Source organism: Barbus barbus, assembly GCF_936440315.1.
Source record: "Barbus barbus genome assembly, chromosome: 7".
Taxonomy (NCBI): Eukaryota; Metazoa; Chordata; class Actinopteri; order Cypriniformes; family Cyprinidae; genus Barbus; species Barbus barbus.
The window spans coordinates 2049709-2072128 of NC_136735.1; the positions used below are offsets into that span (position 1 = coordinate 2049709).

Below are 22420 nucleotides of genomic sequence, written 5' to 3' on the forward strand. Positions count from 1 at the left end.
TTCCACACACGTGAGATGAATTGAGGACCCCGATCTGAGACCACCTCTTCAGGAATGCCATAGTTCCTGAAGACATTAGTAAATAAGCTCACAGCGGTTTCTAGGGCCGTTGGTAGACGCTTGAGGGGAATAAATTTACAGGCTTTGGAGAAGCGATCCACCACTACGAGGAAACAGGTGTTACCGTCAGAGATTGGTTTCTGACAGTAGGTCAGTCACAAAGTCCACGCCAATGTGGGACCAGGGTCTATGGGGTACGGGCAACAGGAAGAGCTTGCCTACAGGGAGATGACGAGGAGTTTTTGACATGGCACAGACTGAACAGCTTTGGATGTACCTGATGACATCACGGGCCATACTGGGCCACCAGTACCAAGCTTGGAGGAGCAAGAGGGTCTGTTGGCTGCCTGGGTGTCCAGAGCCTGGTACTTCATGAATTGAGCCCAGAAAGGTTAAGCAATGGGATGTGGGAACATAAGTTCTCCCTTCTGGGCATCCCAGCGGAGTAGGTTTGGTGCGAGTGGCGTAACAGATGTCTTTGGAGATGTTCCATTGAATGGGGCTGACAATTAGGGCTGGAGGGATAATGGATTCCGGTTCGGTTGGTGTGTCAATTCACTTTGCAATTGCGATTTCCGGGGCGGTACGTGAACTGGTGGTGAACTGGAAACGAGTGAAGAACAATGCCCACCGGGCTTGTCGAGGATTGAGTTATTTGGCTTCTCTGAGATGTTGAAGATTTTTGTGATCTGTAATAACAGTGAAAGGGTGATGTCCTCCCTCCAGCCAGTGACGCCACTCTTCCAGAGCTAATTTGCAGTTCCCGGTTGTCGATATCATATTTCTGCTCCACTGGGGTCAGTTTTCTGGATAAGTAAGCGCAAGGATGGAGGCTAGGAGGCTCGCCACATCACTGCGACAGCATGGCCCCGACTCTGGTGGTGGAGGCGTCCACTTCCACAGCTGTCTACCAAAAGAATAATGTCCGGCCATCTGTTTGTGACCTCAAGCTGAAGCAAACTTGGGCTCTGCAGCAGGACAATGATCCAAAACACACCAGCAAATCCACTTCTGAATGGCTGAAGAAAAACAAAATGAAGACTTTGGAGAGGCCTAGTCAATGTCCTGACCTGAATCCTTTTGAGATGCTGTGGCATGACCTTAAAAAGGCGGTTCATGCTCGAAAACTCTCCAATGTGGCTGAATGTGAAGATGAGTGGGCCAAAATTCCTCCACAGTGCTGTAACAGACTCATTGCAAGTTATCGCAAATGCTTGATTGCAGTTGTTGCTGCTAAGGGTGGCCCAAATAGTTATTAGGTTTAGGGGGCAAGCACTTTTTCACACAGGGCCATGTGGGTTTGGATTTTGTTTTCCCTTCATAATAAAAAACTTCATTCAAAAACTGCATGTTGTGTTTACTTGTGCTATCTTTAATATTTAAATTAGTTTGATGATCTGAAACATTAAAGTGTGACAAACATGCAAAAAAATGTAAAATCAGGAAGGGGGCCAACACTTTTTCACACCACTGTATACGCAAGTTATTCACAAGTGTATATGCATTCATTACTAACATAATATGTATTGGTATGCATTTCATATTAGTGTGCACGTGTATTTCATATATATATATTTTGAACATCCAATAGTATACATGCGTATGTGAGTAATTTATAGGTGTATATGCATGTGTTTTATGTATGTATTGTGGCGGGAGGAGCAAATGACAGACACAGTGGGCGTGGCGTCAGGCCTCGGAGAGGTTTTTATTAAACAAAAAATAAACAAAATAAAGTGTCCAAAGGGGAAAAAGTGTCCAAAATAAACAGGGATCTGGTGTCCTCGTCGTGCTGTGGGGCTTGTGAAGGAGGGCAGTGTTCAGAAGGGAAGGGTCCAGGGAAGGGGCGGAGTCCGGTGGCCGCACGCGCTCCCCTCTCAGGTCCGGGAGCGAGTGGCTGCGGCTTCCTTCAGCGGCGACATCCTTCTCCTAAGCCCCCGGAGCTTCTGGGGAACTCTACGGCCCGGCATCCTGGCCCGTCGGCCGTCTAACGCGTGCGGCAGTCTTCCTACTCGACGCTCCCTTCCTGGACCCTCGAGTACACCAGCGTGCATGCACGGGGAAGAGACCGGTCTCTCGAGGAGAGGCGCGCTCGGCATTTAAACGACGGCGGTGATGAGGCCCTATTCACTCGCCGCCAGCCCTGGCTGTTTCAGCGCCCCTCCTCTCTCACACACCCACTCCCGTCTGGAGCCTGGTGAAGGGCGGTGAATACGGGACGGGGTGGTGATGACAATAAGGGGGGAGGCAGCCGACTCGTCACAGTATTGATAAGCGAAGTTTGATTTAAATCCTACATGGTCTGTAGTGCAACTCTAGTGAATTGTAGTGAATGTGACAAGCAAAAAAAAAGTGAAGTTGGATGGTCAGCATCAGTCCTGCAGAGTTTTGCGCCAACCTTAATAAAAACCTACCTGCCTGTTGCTTACTAGTAACCAGACCTTGATTAGCTTGTTCAGGTGTGTTTGATTAGGGTTGGAACTGAACTCTGCAGGACTGTGGCTCTTCAGGACAGACGCTGGCGGCCTCTGATGAAGGCAATGAAAGTGGTAACATCCAGCACATTGTACCACAGAACCATGGGCCACCTCCATGTTCTCTGCTTACATGAGTAGATGAGAACCATTTTTACTCAATATATTGGACTGGATCTGAGTTTTCTCTTCAGAGGACTCATCTGACAAGTCTTCAATTAGTCGTCTTCATCTAAGAGAGCTGGATTTACACCCACAACTCCAGATTGACCCTTTGGCACATAATCTAGGTCATCAGCATCAGATATTTCAGACTCTGAATCAGAACTAAGAATTGCCTGATCTTCCTCCTCCTGTTCTTTTTGTAGCATCTCTACAACCATTTCAGACATTAATCTAGATTGATTGAGACGAGCCATACTAAAACTCTTGATAAAGAAAATCAAAAGTACAAGAATATTTTCAAATGCACATCAAACAGTTGTTCAATTATACACTTGGTGGAGTGCAGACAGTGAGGAAACCAATCAGTAGATATGGGTATGGTTAGGAGGCCATGATGATGGTCAGAGGGCAGTGTGCAAATTTGGCCAGGATACCGAGGGTCACACCTCTACTTAAATACTTATAATCAGGGGTAGACAGGCCATCTGGAGCACCGAGAGTTTTCCCGGTGGGCTGTTGTACAATATGGGCCGGCTCTTCGCGTAATAAATATAAAATGGATTATTAGTAAATGTACACATATCCTTCCATCGGCCCATACGAATGGCCCGTGCGGCCCACTTCATTCAAAAATTGAAATTGATCCCACTTTAGACCCATGATGTGCATCAAAGGGTTAAAAAGATCCCCTTAAATGTTATGCCTGTCAGTGTTTTGCTGCTAAAAAACGAAATCAATAAAGCTAAACTACAACTAATTCCACGTTGTGGTCCTGATAACTATGCATTTATGGAAAAGGTTTGTTCGCATGCACATTCTTAAACCAAACATTATTGTCTTGTAATGCTCAGTTACAGACATTAATGAAAAACTTTCTTTGTCTCGAAGTTTGATAAATTTTCCCACAACTATCTGTGAAAATTTGAAGTCTTGACATAACATTACATGAACAGTTTTGTGGATTAATTTATTACTCATTTTATTTATGATTCAGTTCCTTTGTTTATTCATTGAATTAAAACATTCATTGAATTAAAACATTCATTCATTTCAGGTTTCACCTCAATTGTAAACTAATGGCTTCACAGCAATTCCCTATTTCCTAATCTATGTAGAGCAGGAGCATACTGATAATTTGACAATAAACGTCACAAAGAAAAATTATTTGTTTTTTATAATACTTAGAATACATATTCTCCTAGAGCTTCTCTATGATTTCTTCTGCTACTGCATGTACTATCTGTATTGTATTAATAACTGCTACTACTGCTGCTACTGCTGCTATTATTATTAATAGACCTGCTACTCCTTTAAGTGCTTCTACTTTGCTTACTTCTGCTGCTATTAGTGCTACTCCTGCCATTACTACTGCAGCAATTGCTGCTTCTATGTTTTTCCACAAGTTAAGCCTTGCCTGGGCTTTACGGTACATTGTATTGGTGTAGTGCTTCCCTTTATTTCTAAGCACCATTTTATCCATCTTCAGCAGCATCTTGTTGACTTGATCTTGATTCATTTTGTCCTCATTGTTGACTGCATGATATCTGCCTCCACAGCTGATTATTAGTCGTCGTAGATCTGGACTGTCTTCTATATGATCTTTCAGTGGTCTGTTCCTCAATGAATCAGCGTGAGTGAAGAGAACGATGGTGAAGCGAGCAACTTCTTCTCCAAAGTTTTTCTGAATCCATTTCACTGTTTTCATCTTTTCCTCGGTGTATTTTTCGTCTAGTCTGATGACCAGCAGAAACACATTAGGACCAGGACAGGACATGTCCAGACACCTCTTTATTTCAGCTTGCACTTTGTTTTCCTTTCCTTTTGAATCCTGCAGGCCGGGAGTGTCGATTATTGTTATGATTCTTCTACCTTTTCTTGTCTCTTTTTTCTCAGATCGTTGAGTAACTGACTCTGGATTGAAATCCACTTTAAACTCATCTCTGCCCAGGATGGTGTTTCCAGTTGCGCTCTTTCCAGCTCCAGTAACACCCAACATAACAATCCGCAGATCTTCTGAAGATAGAGAGACAAATTGTTTTCAAAATAATAACACACACTTGTCTTTAATAGAACATTTTGTTTAGCTCTAAATTCAAGTTAAATTAACAGTTTTTTTTTTCTTTTGGAAGTGATCTTCAGGTGTTAATACTGGTGAAAAATCTTGTTGAAGTCAGCTGAAGCACAGACCTGAATGACATCTAGAGATTCTTTTGACTCAGACCAGTAAACAAACTCCTACAACAACATACTATTATGATATTATGATGTTTGGTAAGAGCTTTTATTCAGTTTGTTATATTTTTTTTCTGACTATGTCTTTCATTGTAATAAAGACTTTCAATGATCTGTTTGAATGTTGAGTGACATGTGGCCCAATCCTTTTAACATTTTGTTCAGTAATTTTTTGGCAATGTAATAGCTATATAATACTTTTGTTGTTAGTTTATGAGATTAATTAGGTGGCTTTTACTGACCTGAAATTATTAGTTCCATTTCTCTTGAAATCCTCTTTTTCTCTTGTAAATGCTCAGTGAAAACTTTAATTTGCAGTGTTCACCGCTGTCTTTCTCTTTCGTGATCTGGATGAATGACAAATGAGAGACAGACCTCGATACAAAGGTTAACTCCCCTTATTTGCATATATGATCACATGCAGCTGCAAATGTTTCAATTTAACTTTTCAGAGATATTGTCATTGTTAATATTACGTTCATAAATAATAATAATAATAATAAATCTCAGTACCACTAAATACAAAGTTTCATTTTATTTATATGCATCTTAGACATTTTACTTCTAACTTGTTTAATATGTTAGTACATTGAAAAGTTTTGTTTGATACATACTTTTTCTGTAAAGGATTTGTAAGAAGAAAAGGAAAAGCAAATCACTTACTACAGCAGGCAATGCTTTAAACTCGACTATGTTCATTAACAGTTTGCTACTAATTATTAGTTAATGTAATTAATAAAACTGCTTATAAAACAAGTGCAATCATTGTGTGCATGTGGGTGTGTGTGTGTTACATTTGATACAAGTTTGTTTCCTCTGTAACCCTTGTCCTCCATAGTTCAATTATATTGCAGCCTAGTAGGTGTGAGACATTCCCACCTAGTGTTTATGACAAATATCACCACCTACAGACTTACCTGATTATAATAAAAAAATGAAAGTAAATAAATAAATAAATATGGTTACACTTTATTTTGATAGTCCACTTTAGACGCTCTACTAACTAACTAACTAACTAGCTATATATATAGAGTTAGTTAGTTAGTTAGTAGAACATCTAAAGTGGACTATCATAATACAGGTAAGTCTGTAGGTGGTGATATTTGTCATAAACACTAGGTGGGAATGTCTCACACCTATTAGGCTGCAATCAATCTTTTTTTTTTTTATCCAGAATTATCCGGTAATGGTTTTTACTGGATTTGCAGAAAAAAACGATTATATATATATATATATATATATATATATATTGTGGCGGGAGGAGCCAACGACAGACACAGTGGGCGTGGCGTCAAGCCTCGGAGAGGTTTTTATTAACCAAAATATTAAAATAAAGTGTCCAAAAGGGGGAAGAGTGTCCAAAATAAACGGGGCATCTGGTGTCCTCGTTGTGCTGCGGGGCTCGTGAAGGAGGGCAGTGTTCAGGAGGGAAGGGTCCAGGTAAGGGGCGGAGTCCGGCGGCCGCACGCGCTCCCGTCTGGAGGTCCCGGGGCGCGGATGACGGCGGCTTCTGTGGCGGCTTCGTCCAACTCCTTAATCCCCGGGTGCTCGACGGGATTCCACGGCCCGGCGTCCTTGCCCGACGGCCGTATCGCGGGTGCAGTGTCGGCCGGACTGCGGGTCCGGCCGCTCGCGTCTCTGACGGCGGCAGGTAGTTCCCTCTACGCTCCCTTTCCTGGACCCACGAGGACACCAGCGTGCATGCACGGGGAAGAGACCGGTCTCCCGAGGAGAGGCGCGCTCGGCGTTTAAACGGCGGCGGTGATGAGGCTCCATTCACGTCAGGTGCGTATGGGGTGTGTTTTATGCATTTGCTTTGCAAACCAAGCAATCAACGTGTCGATCGTCGCATACCTTGCCGTGACCAATGACGTATGATATCGTGCGTGTGGATAAACGCCTGGATAACGTACGCGTGGATAAACGTCTGGATTAATACTTAGGCAATATTCTATTATCTTTACTATTGTACCTTTTTAATTTTGGATATGACCATAACACACACGTGTTCATGTTTTTGTGGGTTGGGCAACAGTGTAGGCACTAGTAATCAGTATAATAATAATTAGTATAATTATATTTACGCAATATTTAATATAGTAGGACTGCAACAAGTGTTAGCTATATTACTTAAGGCTGCCAGTTAGAAAAAGGTAAATCAGTTAATTAAATCTTGCAGTTGGTATTTGACATATTTTACTGTAGCCTACAGCAATTTTATAAAACTATACATTTAGTAAACATGTCTAAATGAAATGCCTAGCTTAAAAAAGGTGTTAAAAATGACCCAGAAGCTAACCCAGTGATGTGTTAATATTGCTATTTGTTGTGTTAGTATAGTTTTGACCAATAAATGTGTTTACACAAACATTAATCGTGTTATTATTTGGCTAAAATGTTGCATTAACCAGTATGTTATTGTTGTTATTATTATCATGTTAAATTTTGAAATTTAGTTAAGTTCAGTGCACTGACAATATTTAGCCTACGTTCAATTAGAACCATTTTTTTTCAAATGTATTGGTTGCAATTGTTTTAATTTACAGACCAAGCAATGAAGACACAAAAAGAAACAAGCTGAAGTCAAGTAAATGTAATTAGAAACTCTCATAAGCTGACGGTGTGTTGAGGGAACACCTCCAGGAACAAACAAACACATGACACGGCATAGTGAATGCCCAAAATGTAACAAGGCAAAAGAACAGGTAGCAGTCTTTAATTGGGCTTGTTAGTGATGCAACAATATGTATTTATTTGTCAATTTATGTAACCTGGAAGGACCCTTTGAGATACAGTGTGTCTTCTACCAAGGAGAGACTGTCAAGGCAGCAAAAGGCAAAAACAAAACACCAATATCTAGAAAACAAAGTAAAATATTATTATGGTGGTGCTTTCATTATTATAGACAGGCTGCCAGTTCATGAATAAAGTGTGGGCTTTATAAATCATTTTCCACGGGTCAGAGCACACATTATTTTTTCTGCCTTTTATGCGGCATTGCATATTTATGCATAATTTAGATTGGTCACAAAGCCATCTTAGCTGTGTAAAAACATTGTGATAGTACTGTTGCATGTTTGATATTGGTTCAGATGTGTTTCTGTCGTTGTGTTTGTCAGTACAACATCAGAACCAAAATATTAAAACTTGCCATGAAAACACAGAGCTGTTAGACAGATGAAATAACCAGAAGAAACATTAAAGTATGTAAAGGACGAGAGTTGATGCTATAGATTAAAGTATTGTGGCATGAACCACCTGGTGTTCGCCAGAGTCCAAAAGAAGAGTCAGAATTAGGTCCTGTCCAAAGATTGATTTGTGCCTGTTGAGGTTTTCTGAGTCATGAGTCTTAATTTTGTTGATTTCATTTTTAGAAATAAAAATCGAGCCACATGCCTTTAAGTAAAATTGATAGTTAACTGAAAAAGATTATAGACATATGTTCTTTGTTTAACCCTCTGATGGTTTAGATCTCTGTACCCTATAGTTTTTTTGGGGTCTCCAGAGACCCCAGACAATAACATTTAATTTTGTAACAAGATAATAGTTTTTTTTTTTTTACAAATGTAATTTTACTCTGTTTGTTAATGTTTTTACTCAACATTTGTGCAGTTTTTGGAGGATTTGTGATATCTTTTAAATTTCTATAAATAAATAAATAAATATTTATTTAAATTACAAATTTACAAAAAAAACAGCATTTTATGTAAAATTCACTTTATAAAAGGCCCAGATTTCTAACTTCCATTCATGGGGATAACATGGATCATTTTAAATGATTTAATGTAACATTTATACCCATTTTTTTGGAAAATGCAGTTTTAAAATAAAAAAAAATATCACTTTAACCACTAGATGGCCATAGAGCTCCACTATATGCTATTTTCTATTTGAGAGACCTGAAAGATATCTTTTCACAAGTTGGATTCAGTTGGATTCATATCTAAATATTATAAAATCACAATTATAACAAAAATAAAATATTTTTTGTCAAAGTTTAGTATTTTTTGTACTGAAAAAACCCCAGTTTTTCAATAATGTTACATTATGATTAGAATCAAACCTGAACAAAATGTTACAAAGAGAAATGTTGGAGTCTTAAGATTTTATCATTTATTTCAATTATCTATTTTTAATATAATTCTACAATTTTAATCAATATTTCAGTTACTAACTGTAACAGAACAAAAATGAACAGAAATGAACAGTTATATTACATATGAACACATGAACTGAACAGCAATAACAAGTGAGCAAATAAAGCAGTAAAAAGATAAAATTTACTAAAAGAAATCAAACAACGAGGAACAATAAGTGTGTGTGTGTGTGTGTGTGAGAGAGAGTGTGTGAGTACACATTGTCGGTGTCAGTGTCACCTCTTTATATTTGTGTTGGTTCTGCATTTTGGATGATTTTATTTGACAAATTATAGCCTTACAAATGTGTGTGTGTGTGTGTGTGTGTGTGAGTGTGCACATTTTCAATGTGTCAGTGTCACCAATTTATTTTTGTGGTGGTACTGCATTTTGGATTATTTTATTTTACAAATGATAAGAGAACGGTTTTTATAGTCTCAAAAATGTGTTCCTCTATATGTGTGTGTGTGTGTGTGTGTGTGTGTGTTGTGAGCAATATAATTTAGCATTGTGGATTTTTTTGCATTGGTGGAAGTGTGCCACTTTATTTGTGCCATTTCTGTCGATGTGTTCTGCGTTGTTTCTGATTTTGATGATGAAAATCTCCAGAGACCCCGAAAGCCACGAGTGTCACAAATTTTGTCACGCTAACATAAAAACAGATATTCCAATTTAAAAAAATTTTTTGTAGATCTAGAAAGTGTTGAGAGCCGTAGAAGGTTTCATACCATTTGGACAAAGGGAACATTTTTTAAAAATTGAGCAAAAGTCATTTGGGGTCAAGAAGACCCTGTAAACCATCAGAGAAAACTGCAGTGATGTGTGAGTATGACTATAGTCTGTTGGAAAGAAGTAAAGGTAAACTATCTGTAATACCAATTTGTAGCCACTAGATGCCTGTATATCTCTCTATATAAATATATGCTGGACTGTTGGCTGAGCTTGTTCTCTTCTGTTTTCCGGTTTGTATTTTTCTTCAGCTTTCGCCATCATGAAGGTACTATCCTTTGGTTTTATAGGTCTGACATGTTTACAATGCTCATGATCAGGGCCGGCACAAGCCCTTATTTATTTGTGGGCCCCTCGGTGTTCCCCTGCCCCTTCAGGGTTAGGAAACACTCGACTACATGTCTAAGTGAGGTTCAGAAAGAGTTTTGTGACAAGACCAAGAAAATGTTTCTTCTTTTTAGAAGGTCAAAAATGATACATTTACAGTACATTCAAACACAGTGTTGTACATTGCCCTGCAGGCTGCATATTTAATCCAGGCTATATATGCTTGTTGTTTTACCTAGGCAGCAATATTACCTTAAAACACACATAAATAAATATACAAATGAATAAATATATAAATTAGATATACTAATATTAGACACAACCCACAAAAGCATGAAAACCGTGTGTTATGATCATATCCCAAGTTAAAAAAGTACAATAGTAAAGATAATAGAATTTAGCCTAAGTATTAAGCTAATATCCAGGCGTTTATCCACATGTACGTTATCCAGACGTGTATGCACACGTTTATCCACACGTACGTTATCCAGACGTTTATGCACACGTACGTTATCCAGGCGTGTATGCACACGTTCATCCACACGTACGTTATCCACACGCAAAGTAAAAAAAATCCTTTCTCAGCTCCGTCGCCGCCACGTCGCCGCGGCACTTTGAGCGCAGCTCCAACACGTGACCGTGACGTCTAACGTCTCATATCTTACGTCTGACGCCTGATTACTATGGGATTTTGGCCAGACGACTGGCGAGCGTATACACGTTAGTTCACCTCTCAGTTTGCTTCGCGATCGCTAAAAAATGCACAAAGCACACCTCATAGGTGCGCCTCATCACACGCCGCCAGCCCTGGCTGTTTCAGCGCCCCTCCTCTCTCACACACCCACTCCCGTCGGGAGCCTGGTGAAGGGCGGCGAATACGGGACGGGGTGGTGATGATGGACAGGGGGGAGGCAGCCGACTCGTCACAATATATATATATATATGTGTGTGTGTGTGTGTGTGTGTGTGTATGTATATATCTATGCGCAAATTCAGTAAAAAAACATTTCAGGATAAATCTGGATAAAAAAAGATCGATGGCTGCAACACTGTTTTACATCAAAAGCTACATAAATATAATAATGCTGTTTCTAAAACATCTACATATACATTTAATCATTTAGCAGATGTTTTTAATCCAAAGCAAATTGCAAATGAGGACAATATATACGCAATCAAACTCAAGAAAAGAGCAATGATATGTTGTACTATGACAAGTCACCCAGCTAACAGGGAATCTTCTCAGAACTTGGCTAACATTCTCTCAAGGTTCTCTCAAGGTTATAAACAAACATTCCTCCAGTATTATTAATATAATGTTTGTTGAAAGTTTTACAGGACTTTAATAATGTTTTCAAATGGTTAGACAAAAATGTTATTTACACATTGTTTGTAGAAGGTTTGTTAAATGTTCTCATAACAATGGGAGAAACATTCTTGAACATCCTTCTCCGCTAACAGGAAACATTCTCAAGAGGTTTACACAACAACATTACGAATACAGTGTTTCTAGAACATTTTTTTTTCTGGAACATTTTAGTAGATGTCCATCAATATTTTTTTTTTTTTTTTTTTTAATGTTACTACTTGGTTGTTTGATCATTAACCTTAACTGTCTGAAGTTTGTTGTCTTTCTAATGTTTAAAGGACACTTTCTCCCTAAAATATGAGAACATAGTAATTCTATCAACATCATAAGAATGATCAGTTAACATTACTTTTAAAATTATTCATCCTAACATTTATATAACCTTTTCATAATGTTGTAGACGCTCAGTGTCCATATTATTCAAATGCTTCATATGCAGAAAATGTAACCTGTTACATTAAGCGTCTGATTCAACAATGTTCAAGTGTTTGTAATTAATATCCAGTGCAAAGTTGATGTTATATGGCTTGGTCAATGAATCGCTGCCGCCTCAATGATCAGCTGTAAAACAGTGATTCTGTTCAAATTCCTTATAAAATCATGAATGATTCCCTTTGAGCTAAATTAAACTATTTGCTTTAAATATTATGTTTTTATTATGTTACAATAATATAGTGATTAATTCAATTATAACTGTTCTTATGCTTTTAACAACATCAGTAGATAATTTGCTACCCTTTGGTATTTTAAATTCTTAATTTAATGTCATAATTAATTATTTTAAATTAATTTCATTTCATAAAATAATTTCAGTTCCTGCTTCCACCCAGCAACAATAGTCAGTGATTAATTTAATCATAAGTGCTCTTATAATTTGACAACAACATTAAGATCTTAATCATTAACTATCAAGAGGGCCCCCAAATTTTTTATTTCATTTATAAGTAATTAGGGTGGCACGGATTAATTTGTTCTTAAGATTTTAATGACAGGAGGAGAAATTAGTAACTTGTTATTCTTAGGGATCCAAAATTAGGGATTTGTAATTTGTAATTTAATTTCATAATTAACTACGAATTTGAAAATTCTAATTTCATTTCATAATTAATTACAGTTCCTGTTTTCAAATTGCAACAATATTTGCTGATCAATTCAATTGTAATCTCTCTTGTAATTTTAATGACAAACATCGTTAAGATTTTAATTAGGAACCACAATTTTCTAATTTGAAATTCTAATTTCATTTGCAATCAAGTTCTGGTTCTACCTGTAATACCTTACTTCCTCTCCTTTGGTTATCTGATTAACTCTGCTAAATTTCTATAGGTTTCCTCTTTGCTTAGTCCTGATAGTAGATAGCGCTCCCCCTAGTGCTTGGTTGGTGAAGTGACATTGCCTCCACTGTGGGTCACAGCAAGCGGAGTCACCTGTTCAAAAGCCATAGCTGTTTGAGAGGCTCACAGTAACACAACGGGGACGGAGTGTTCGGCAGGACCCTTACAGGAGCTCACCTGGTGCGCACGGATGCTGGGCCTTGCTGCTGGGCTCCACTGGACCAATTTAATTCCTCACCAAGCCTAGGGTATAAGAACTTAACCTTCTAATTAGCAAAACCCCAAAATACAATTTTAGGGGTTTCTTAATACTTCAGTCAGGTTGCGTTTTATCCTACTAAAACAGCAAAACCAAACCCCTCAGTGTATTGACTCAACAGCGCCACCACGCTGCCACCATGGGTACTAGTCTTAACATTGGGAGCAAACCCTCACTCTTCTTCTACTATTTTCTCCCTGCTGCTTCCTTCTAATTTGACTGCTGCTACTGTTTGCTGTGATTTTGCCTGTAGGAAGATCATAAGCAAATAAATGCTTTTTTCTGTCAGTGTCTCGATGTCAGACGACAGATCTGTCTCATGTTTTGTACACAGGTGACCATACAGTACATAGACCTAAAAACAAGCACAACACAAATGATAAAATAATAAGTACATACATAAATAGATTCTGCAAGAAGCATGACACTTTATGTGTCAAAAAGAGATGTTGACATTAGAGACCAAAGCTCCCCAGTGCACATTTAATAATAATATTTTAAGATTTCAGTGCATGTCACGATGGTTTTGTTGAAATCATTTTCAGACTCTTCTACGTGTGGGATGTCTGTTATCGGAACTGCATATATTGGTCATACGATCACTTTCCGTTGTAAATATGATCATAAGTTTGGAAACCACACCATGATGCCATCATCATGATAAAGTGCAGATGTATGATGATCCCAGTGCAGGAGTTTTGAAGGTTTTTATCAGTGATTTATCAGCAGCTGATGAAGGAACGTACAGATGTGGAGTAATTACTGCTGATGATCATCTGTTCACTGAGATCAAACTGAAGATCGATCAAGGTAATGCGTTTCTGCGAGGAGCCTGTTTTTGGACAATTTCTAGCAGTTAAAATGAGAAAATAAGATTTGACATTTCAGATTTTTTTTTTTTTTTTTGTAGTTGGTAGTTTTTTTTATCATTTTGGTGCATCAAGTAAGTCAGTTGCTATTATTTGTGAAAGTGTGAAACTCACCTGTAAACCAGACACAAGCATCTGACTTCTGTTTCTCTCACCAATAAACATGAACTGACTTTATCCAGTATGTACAGTAACCATAAACCATGCACTTCAATAATACATGCATGTATTTTACAGTGTAAATATGTCTCTGTTCTCTCTGACTATTAGTGCCTCCAGTGATCAGACGTGAAGGAGATTCAGCTGAGATCAGATGCTCTTATGATGTTAAATATTCAACAGAAATAAAGCATCTGTGCAAAGGAAAGTGTTTCACTAAAGATGCTAAAATTATCATTCCATCAGATGAAGATCATATTAAAATCCCCAAATATTTCAGTAAAGGACAACACTGAACTCAATCTCTTCACTGTGACCATGTCTGACCTGAGAGCAGAGGATGCTGGGAAATACTGGCGTTCAGTGAAAGACTCGTTTAACCTTCCCTTTGAGCTCATGATCATCATGAAGGATGGTGAGGCTGACTCTTGAAAATAAAAATTCAAGCGTACAGTTTCATTTTTTTGCATCTTGAAATAAATAGTTCTGTATCCCTCTGTGTTGTGTTTGTTTATTTTTTTCTGTTAGGAAGATAACGGAGCCTTTAAATGTCGTTTGTAATAGACATGCTAATAAATCAAAGAACAAGACACTGCTTACTAATGACTATTAATGTTGGGACAATGCTTTATAAAGGATGAACTGACTATTTACTAATGCTTAGCAGTTATTATAAAGTGTTACTTTATATTTTTATTTTTCTAACTAAACAATTTGTTTTAAAACTAGTCATGTCACAGAAAAGAAGAAGCTTCAGTTGGATCGTGTTAGTAGGCAGCTGGTGACACCTACAGGTGACTGCTGGAAAAAAGCTGAAATATTCCTGTTTTAGTTGTATAGCTTTCTAGAAAGAAAACTTTGGCTACTTGTTTGTTAAGTGTTTTAGTTTGTTTGTTAACTATTTGTTTTTTCTTTAATTTTTGTAAGCATCTGACCCATACTCGGAATTTGTGCTCTGCATTTAACCCATCCAAGTGTACACACAGTAGTGAACATACACCCGGAGCAGTGGGCAGCTAATGCTGCGGCGCCCGGGGAGCAGTTGGGGGTTCGATTTCTTGCTCAAGAATCTCACCTCAGTCGTGGTATTGAGGGTGGAGAGAGCGCTGGTTATTCACTCCCCCCACCTACAATCCCTGCTGGACCTGAGACTCGAACCCACGACCTTCAGGTTACAAGTTCAACTCTCTATCCATTAGGCCACGACTGCCCTAACCTGTGAAAAATAAGACAAGTCAGACATGAGCGCAGCTATGAGTATGTGCAAGAAAATATTTGCAATGGTGGAAATATTTGCTTTTTTCTTAATAAATGTTCTTGATCAGTTTACTTGATTTATTTTACCAGGAAGACCCACTGAAATATATACAAATAAATAAATAAATTGCCCCATCAAATCTTGGTGTAATCTTTGATAACCTGACTTTCAAAGAGCACATTACAAAGACTGCTCGATCCTGCAGGTTTGCACTACACAACATCAGAAAGATCAGGCCCTTTCTGACAGAGCATGCTGCACAACTTCTTCCAGGCCCTTGTCATTTCTAGACTGGACTACTGCAATGCTCTTCTGACTGGACTTCCATCAAAGACAATCAAACCTCTACAAATGATTCAGAATGCAGCGGCACAACTGGTCTTCAACGAGCCCAAAAGAGCGCATGTTACACCTCTCTTCATCTCCCTGCACTGGCTACCAGTTACAGCTCGCATCCAGTTCAAGACACTGATGCTTGCGTACAGAACTACCACAGGCTCTGCACCCTCCTACTTCCACTCACTATTACGAACCTACATCCCCTCCAGAAGTCTGAGATCTGCGAGTGAGCGACGCCTTGTGGTACCATCACAGAGAGGCTCAAAATCACTCTCCAGAACATTCTCGTTCACCATTCCTGGCTGCTGGAATAATCTTCCCACCCCTATCCGGAACGCCGGATCCCTGGCAATCTTCAAGCAACAACTGAAAACTCATCTCTTTCGGCAGTACTTGACTTCATCCTAAACTTAAACTAATATATATATATATATATATATATATATATATATATATATATATATATATATATTCATTTATTTATTCCTTCTCTTTCTAGCTTGTACTTGTCTGAGACTTGGTGTTACGAGCACTTCCTCTGTCTGACTGCCTCTTCAAGATGAATCACTTTTTGTATTCCCCAATTGTAAGTCACTTTGGATAAAAGCGTCTGCCAAATGACTAAATGTAAATAAATATGTACATACATACATAAAAAATAAATAAAAAAAATCTCTTATTTTATCTTATTAGAGTGGGTCATGCAAACTAGCAACATGATTAAAATGTAAATATCACACAAAATGCACTTCTTTACATTTTGGAGGAAGAGCAAATAACAGATATTTGCATCTGAATTCCTTAACTGAATTTCTATTTAGATGTTGAAAAATATGATTTCTTCTTATAGGACCAGAATAACATTCCTGCACAATACAATCTCTTATAAACTTCTTAGTACATTTCTTGTCCACAAACTTGTTTTGCCTAATCTAAGATCCAAAATCTTACGAATGACAGAGGAACATGTTAAAATCCCCTTTAACATATTAATTTATTGTAAAGAATTATTTTAATAACTTTAAAAAAAAATTTTCACACACTGAAAATAAAATTTTGTGTAGAAATCATTATAATAAAGCATAAAGCAGCCATAAAAGCAGCCATTCTTATCCATAATGTGCAGCACTGACCAAATACCTTTTTGCCACCAGTCCTCCAAAAATAAAGACGTTTTTACTTGTGTTGTACTTGTTGTATTAATAAAATATAATGCTCATTCCGTAAGGATACATTGAGGACTGAAATTGATTAAACAGCATTTTCCAATACAAGAGGAATTGTTTATGAAAAATCAATAGTGTCAGTGAAATTTTAGATATTTCAAAGTCACACTGTAAAAGAAAGAAAAAAAACAACTTTATACCTCCACCTTAAATAAGCTGGATGGAATTGTGAACCTGTATGCATGCTCATTTATAATAAAAGACGGTAACCATTTAAGTCTAAAGTACTCCATTTATATCAAAATATCTTCCCAAACACTGTAATATCCCTCTGCAACCAAGAGTTTGTGATTGACATACCTTATTTAACATTTTCGTTCTCTCTACATCTTTTGAAATTGTAATACCTAAATATTTTACCTCTTTTTTAATTGAAACATTATATGAGGTCAAAGGGAGCTCATGAATAGCCATCAATTCACAATTCTATGAATTTAACTGTAATCCTGATGCTTTGGCAAAACACTCTACAGCAGTGCTTCCCAAACCTGTCCTGGAGGAGCCCTAGCCCTGCACATTTTGTATGTCTCCCTTATCTAATACACCTGATTCATGTCTTGCAGTCTCTACTAACGAGCTGATGATTTGAATCAGGTGTATTAGATAAGGGCAGGTTTGGGAAGCACTGCTCTACAGCAGGGATCCTCAAATCTGGCCCATTCCTGCAGAGTTTAGCTCTAACCCCTATCAAACACACCTGAGCTGCTAATCAGAGTCTTCAAGATCATTAGAAAATCACAGGTAGGTGAGTTTGATCAGGGTTGGAGCTAAACTCTGCAGCAGATTGGCCCTCCAGGGAAAGATTTGTGGAACCCTGCTCTACAGCATTACGTGCTAATATGGCTTTTTCTTCTGCTGCGTTCTGGATGATCTGCAGAGATCCACCAGTAGAGCACTTTGGAAGTCTAGTCTTGACATTACAATAGATTGGGAAATTCATCAGTAGTGTGGGAGGTGCTGATGGTGTGTAGATTGTTCCCTGTCACATTCCTGTAGACCCAACATTGCACATTTTGCGTGTCTCCTTAATCAAACACACCTGATTCAACTCATCAACTCATTAGTAGAGACTCCAAGACCTGAAATGGGTATCAGACAGAGGAAGCATGCAAAATGCCTGTTGCTTTCTAGTGATCCTGAAGACCTTGATTAACTTGTTCAGGTGTGTTTGATTAGGGTTGGAGCTAAACTCTGCAAGAAAGTGGGTCTTGAAGGCCAGAGTTGAGAACCCCTGTATCAACATTTCTTATTTACAGCAAAAAACAAAAAAAAACAATTAATTTATTTCATTTTATTGTTCCCATGTTTCTTGTTTTCTTAGTTTCTAAGTATGTCCTTGTTGTTTCAATTATTAACTGATATCCACTGGTTCCTCATTGTCTCTTTTGTGTATATATATATATATATATATATATATATATATATATATATATATATATATACGTATATACGTATTGTATATATACGGCTTTCCTGTAGCTCAAATTATACCGTTTAACTGGTCCTGGTTTAATTGATCGACATATTTCTGCTTTCCAAATTTAAAATATTAATTCCACAACACTGTATGCACAAAAACTGAGGCAGATGTTATGTTTGTGTTTACAGGTTTGCTTAGGCTATATAGGCTAGCTTATATTTGTTTGTCCTCGCGAGTATTGGGGGGGAGTGGGGACGGTTGCTACATTTTTTGCATTTCCTTTAGTTTTTCAGAGACTGTTTGCAATTTTTTTTTGGCATATTGCTTGACATATAACTACAGTTTTACTACAAATACCACGGTTAAAATATGGTTAGTGTAGTAAAAAAACATGGGCGATTTTCGTAAGGGATATAATAATAATAATTTAGCTTATAATGGTCCATTTGATTTAGTCCATATCAAGCAAGTTTATATGTATTTGTTTATTATTTTTTAATAGTAAAACTTGTTAGATAACTTTTTTCCCTCTGTTTTTTTTTTATGTATTCTGGTTATGTACAATTAGTTCTGACTTAGCTCAAAACGTTACAAAGGTTTAATTTTTTGTTGTTGTTAAATTGCTATTCATCTTGATATTATATATTTCTAGTAATTATATTAATAGTTCAAGATTGCTTTTTATAATTACTGGATATAGTTTTAATATTATAATGTTCAGCTATACCACTTCTAGCCGTCTGTTATGTAAATGCAAGCAATGTATCAGAAATCGCAAGTGAGATGACCTGGTTACTGAGACCTTCAAGATTTGCTCAAATGTACTTTTAAAATTCAAGCTCCTTAACAATATCTGTGCACAAAAATGAATGGTTTATCAAGGTGACTATACTGTTATAGCATGCTATGGTTTATTCATGTTTTACTAGTCATACAGTGTATATGCAGCAGCAATATTGTCTGTACAATGTTCTTGTGTTAAGAGGTATAGAAAGCTGTATTCAAACGGAAACAAATGTTTACCATCAAAGATTTAAGTATGAAGTTTTTATAGGTCATTGTCTATTATATGTGTTTGGGAAGTTTGAGAAGAAAAATAAATGTGAGCATATCATTAGAAAAACAAAAGTGAAACTAAAAGCTCCCAGGAAGACTTTAGTCACATGATCATGGTTTGAATGAAAGTATTTGACTGGTGTCAGCAGCAGCTGCAGCACTGTGACTCTGTGCAGCTCAGAGAGAAGACGGCAGAGAAACACGAGAGACGACAAGAACAATGACTTCAACACATACAGGTCTATATATCCTCTTTAAAAAAATCATATGACATTTTATTAATGATTAATGAATGCAAATAGAATAATAAAACTGACCATTTAAAGTGCTTTTTATTATTTTAGCCATAGCGCTCAGATTTGATTCTTTAAATTTAAAGCAATAAAATCATATTTTGTATTTAGTGTTTTTAGTAATTATCAAGCAATTTTTGTTGTATGATGGATTTGTGGATTTTTTACACTTCATTATTAACAGTAGCACGTCTACAATGCTTTATATCTTTCAATAGAAATGTTTATATATCTTCATGCAAAGTCATGCAAAATAAAGTAAATGGCTTGGAGTCCTGTAAAAGTCCTGTGGGACATTCATGCTGCCTTTATATTTAGTTTAAATATATATATATATATATATATATATATATATATATATATATATATATATATACATTAATTTGAGGACATTTAAAAAAAAAAAACACACTAAATGTCCTGTATGACATTAAGTTTCAGCCAAAAAGTTATGTTTCTTATATTTTGTGAGGATAAACTATAGTTAAGTTATTAAAAACAAACAAAAAACCTCTCAAGTAAACTTTTCAAATAAGCTGAACGAAACTCTTGTGTTGATCTGTTGAACTTGAACCAGCTGAACAGGTTGAAATTGTCAGACTGATGAAGGAGTTTGTTAACTGTAATAAAAGGCTACACACTATTCTATTTATTTATTAATAATTGCATAAATTGTCATATTTGTATCATTAAAACATTCTAGAGGCTTGGAACAAAACAAATCCCTCAACTGTTCCTATCATTAATGTTGTTAGCAGCCACTTTGAATTTGCACTTTGAAATGAATCAGAAAAGATGACTAGAATGCTCTGAACATAAATATACAATTTCATTTGATGGCTTTATGAATGTATATTTGTGTGAACACATTAAAACTTTTTTGTATTTCTTTGTAGAGTGTGATCTGAGGATCGTTCTTCTGGGTAAAACTGGATCAGGAAAAAGTGCAACAGGAAACACCATCCTGGGCAGAGATGCTTTTAAAGTTCTTGATTTTATAAAATCATCCAATAAATTGTGTGAGAAACAGGAAGGAAAAGTGGGTGGAAAGACCGCCTCTATAATTGATACTCCAGGACTGTTTAACACGGCTATAGAAAAACACCAAGTGAAGACTGAAATAGAAAAGTGTGTAGATATGTCTGCTCCTGGTCCTCATGTGTTTCTGCTGGTGCTAAAGCTGGGTGTGAGATTCACAAAAGAAGAGAGAGACACGGTGAAATGGTTTGAGGAGAACTTTGGAGAAGAAGCTTTGCGTCGTACCATCATTCTGTTCACTCACGCTGATCAGCTGAAGGGAAAACCTGTGGAAGATTATATCAATAAAAGCAACTATTTAATGGAAATCATTGACAGCTGTGGTGGCAGATATCACTCATTCAACAATGAGGACAGAAACCATCAAGATCAGGTCACAGAACTGCTGAAGAAGATCAACTCAATGATGGAGCAAAATGTAATGAATCATTACACTCTTGAGATGTTTAAAACCACTCAGAAAAAGAATAAACTAAAAAAAAATGTAAAGATTGTATGTGCAGTTGCAGTGCTAGGAATTGGACTTCTAGGTACAGCGAAGATAGCAACAGCAATTACAGGCAGACCAGCAGGAGAAGCTGTAGAAAAAGCTGCAGTAGCTGCAGTAGAAGTAGCAGGAGAAGGTGCAGTATCTGCTGTAGAGGCAGCACAATCAGTGGCAGAAAAAGCAGCCGAGAGTGCAGCAGAAGCAGTGGAGACAGTTGCTGAAAAAGTGGTTGATACTGCAGGAGAAGCAGTGCAGACAGTTGCTGAAAAAGCAGCTGAAACCGCAGGAGAAGCAGTGCAGACAGTTGCTGAAAAAGCAGCTGAAACCGCAGGAGAAGCAGTGGAGACAGTTGCAACAGGAGCAGGAGTAACAACACAAGTCACAATAACAGTTCTAGGAGCGGTGGCAGCAGCAACAGCAGCCAGATATGCAGCACTTGCAGGGAAAGGGGCCTCATCAGGAAGAGTATCTGCTATAACTGCATTAGCAGCAGTAGCTGGAGCAGTAGCTGTTACATTACTATCAGCGCTTAAATAAGGGTAGTTTATCATGTACTTAAAGGCTCATTCACACTGCACCAGCAGAGACCAACCAACGACAACAGACACTTTGTCGAATACTGTGTAAGAAATTAGTTCATACATTCCTAAGTAGTAATATGTGCAAGTACAATGTACAATTTTGAGCTCATTTGAATAAAAGCTAACAAATTTAGTTTTTGCTCTTTTTGAAAGTTGATCACAGTTTGCTTTTTATATTTGATTTTGTGAACCTAATTAAAATGATGCTACCCATGGTCTCCATATTTATTATTTTTTTTATCATACAGTATGACTAGGTTTCTTCACACTGTAGGAAACAAATATACATCAGATATGTGATAAGTCTTAGTACATAAGCACATCAGAGCTGTGTAGTTTAAATGCAGACAATGCGCAGTTATCAAATACTTCACATTATAACCAAAACTGCACTTTATTGCTGTTCAGACTCACCCTGTGAAAAATGAAGGCCAAATAAGTAGCCTTAACATAAAATTTAATAAATAACATAAATTTAAGAGATGGTTATAAGTCTGGTTAACACACTTACACACAAACAATTATTAGCATTACCTTGTATTTTCTCATGTGGTTCTCTTAAAAATATATATATTTTTTTATTATGATTAAATCCCTCTATACAATATG

At 37.3% G+C, this 22420-nt stretch overlaps 3 protein-coding genes across 3 annotated transcripts in view; 1 reads left to right on the forward strand and 2 right to left on the reverse strand.

The window, feature by feature from the left end:
- Positions 1–22420, reverse strand: part of LOC306872949 (uncharacterized protein) — an 819728-nt gene that overhangs the window by 774384 nt on the left and 22924 nt on the right. The gene's annotated exons all lie outside the window — the stretch shown is intronic.
- Positions 2753–4695, reverse strand: LOC306872267 (GTPase IMAP family member 9-like; the record flags this gene model as incomplete). The annotated part of the gene is made up of 2 exons (XM_079420765.1): positions 2753–2907; positions 3999–4695. 2 exons carry the CDS (start codon positions 4693–4695, stop codon positions 2753–2755), a joined length of 852 nt encoding a protein of 283 aa, XP_079276891.1.
- On the forward strand, positions 19572–22032 carry LOC306872922 (GTPase IMAP family member 7). The gene is made up of 2 exons (XM_079421848.1): positions 19572–19651; positions 20602–22032. Exons 1-2 carry the CDS (start codon positions 19633–19635, stop codon positions 21765–21767), a joined length of 1185 nt encoding a protein of 394 aa, XP_079277974.1. The 5' UTR covers positions 19572–19632; the 3' UTR covers positions 21768–22032.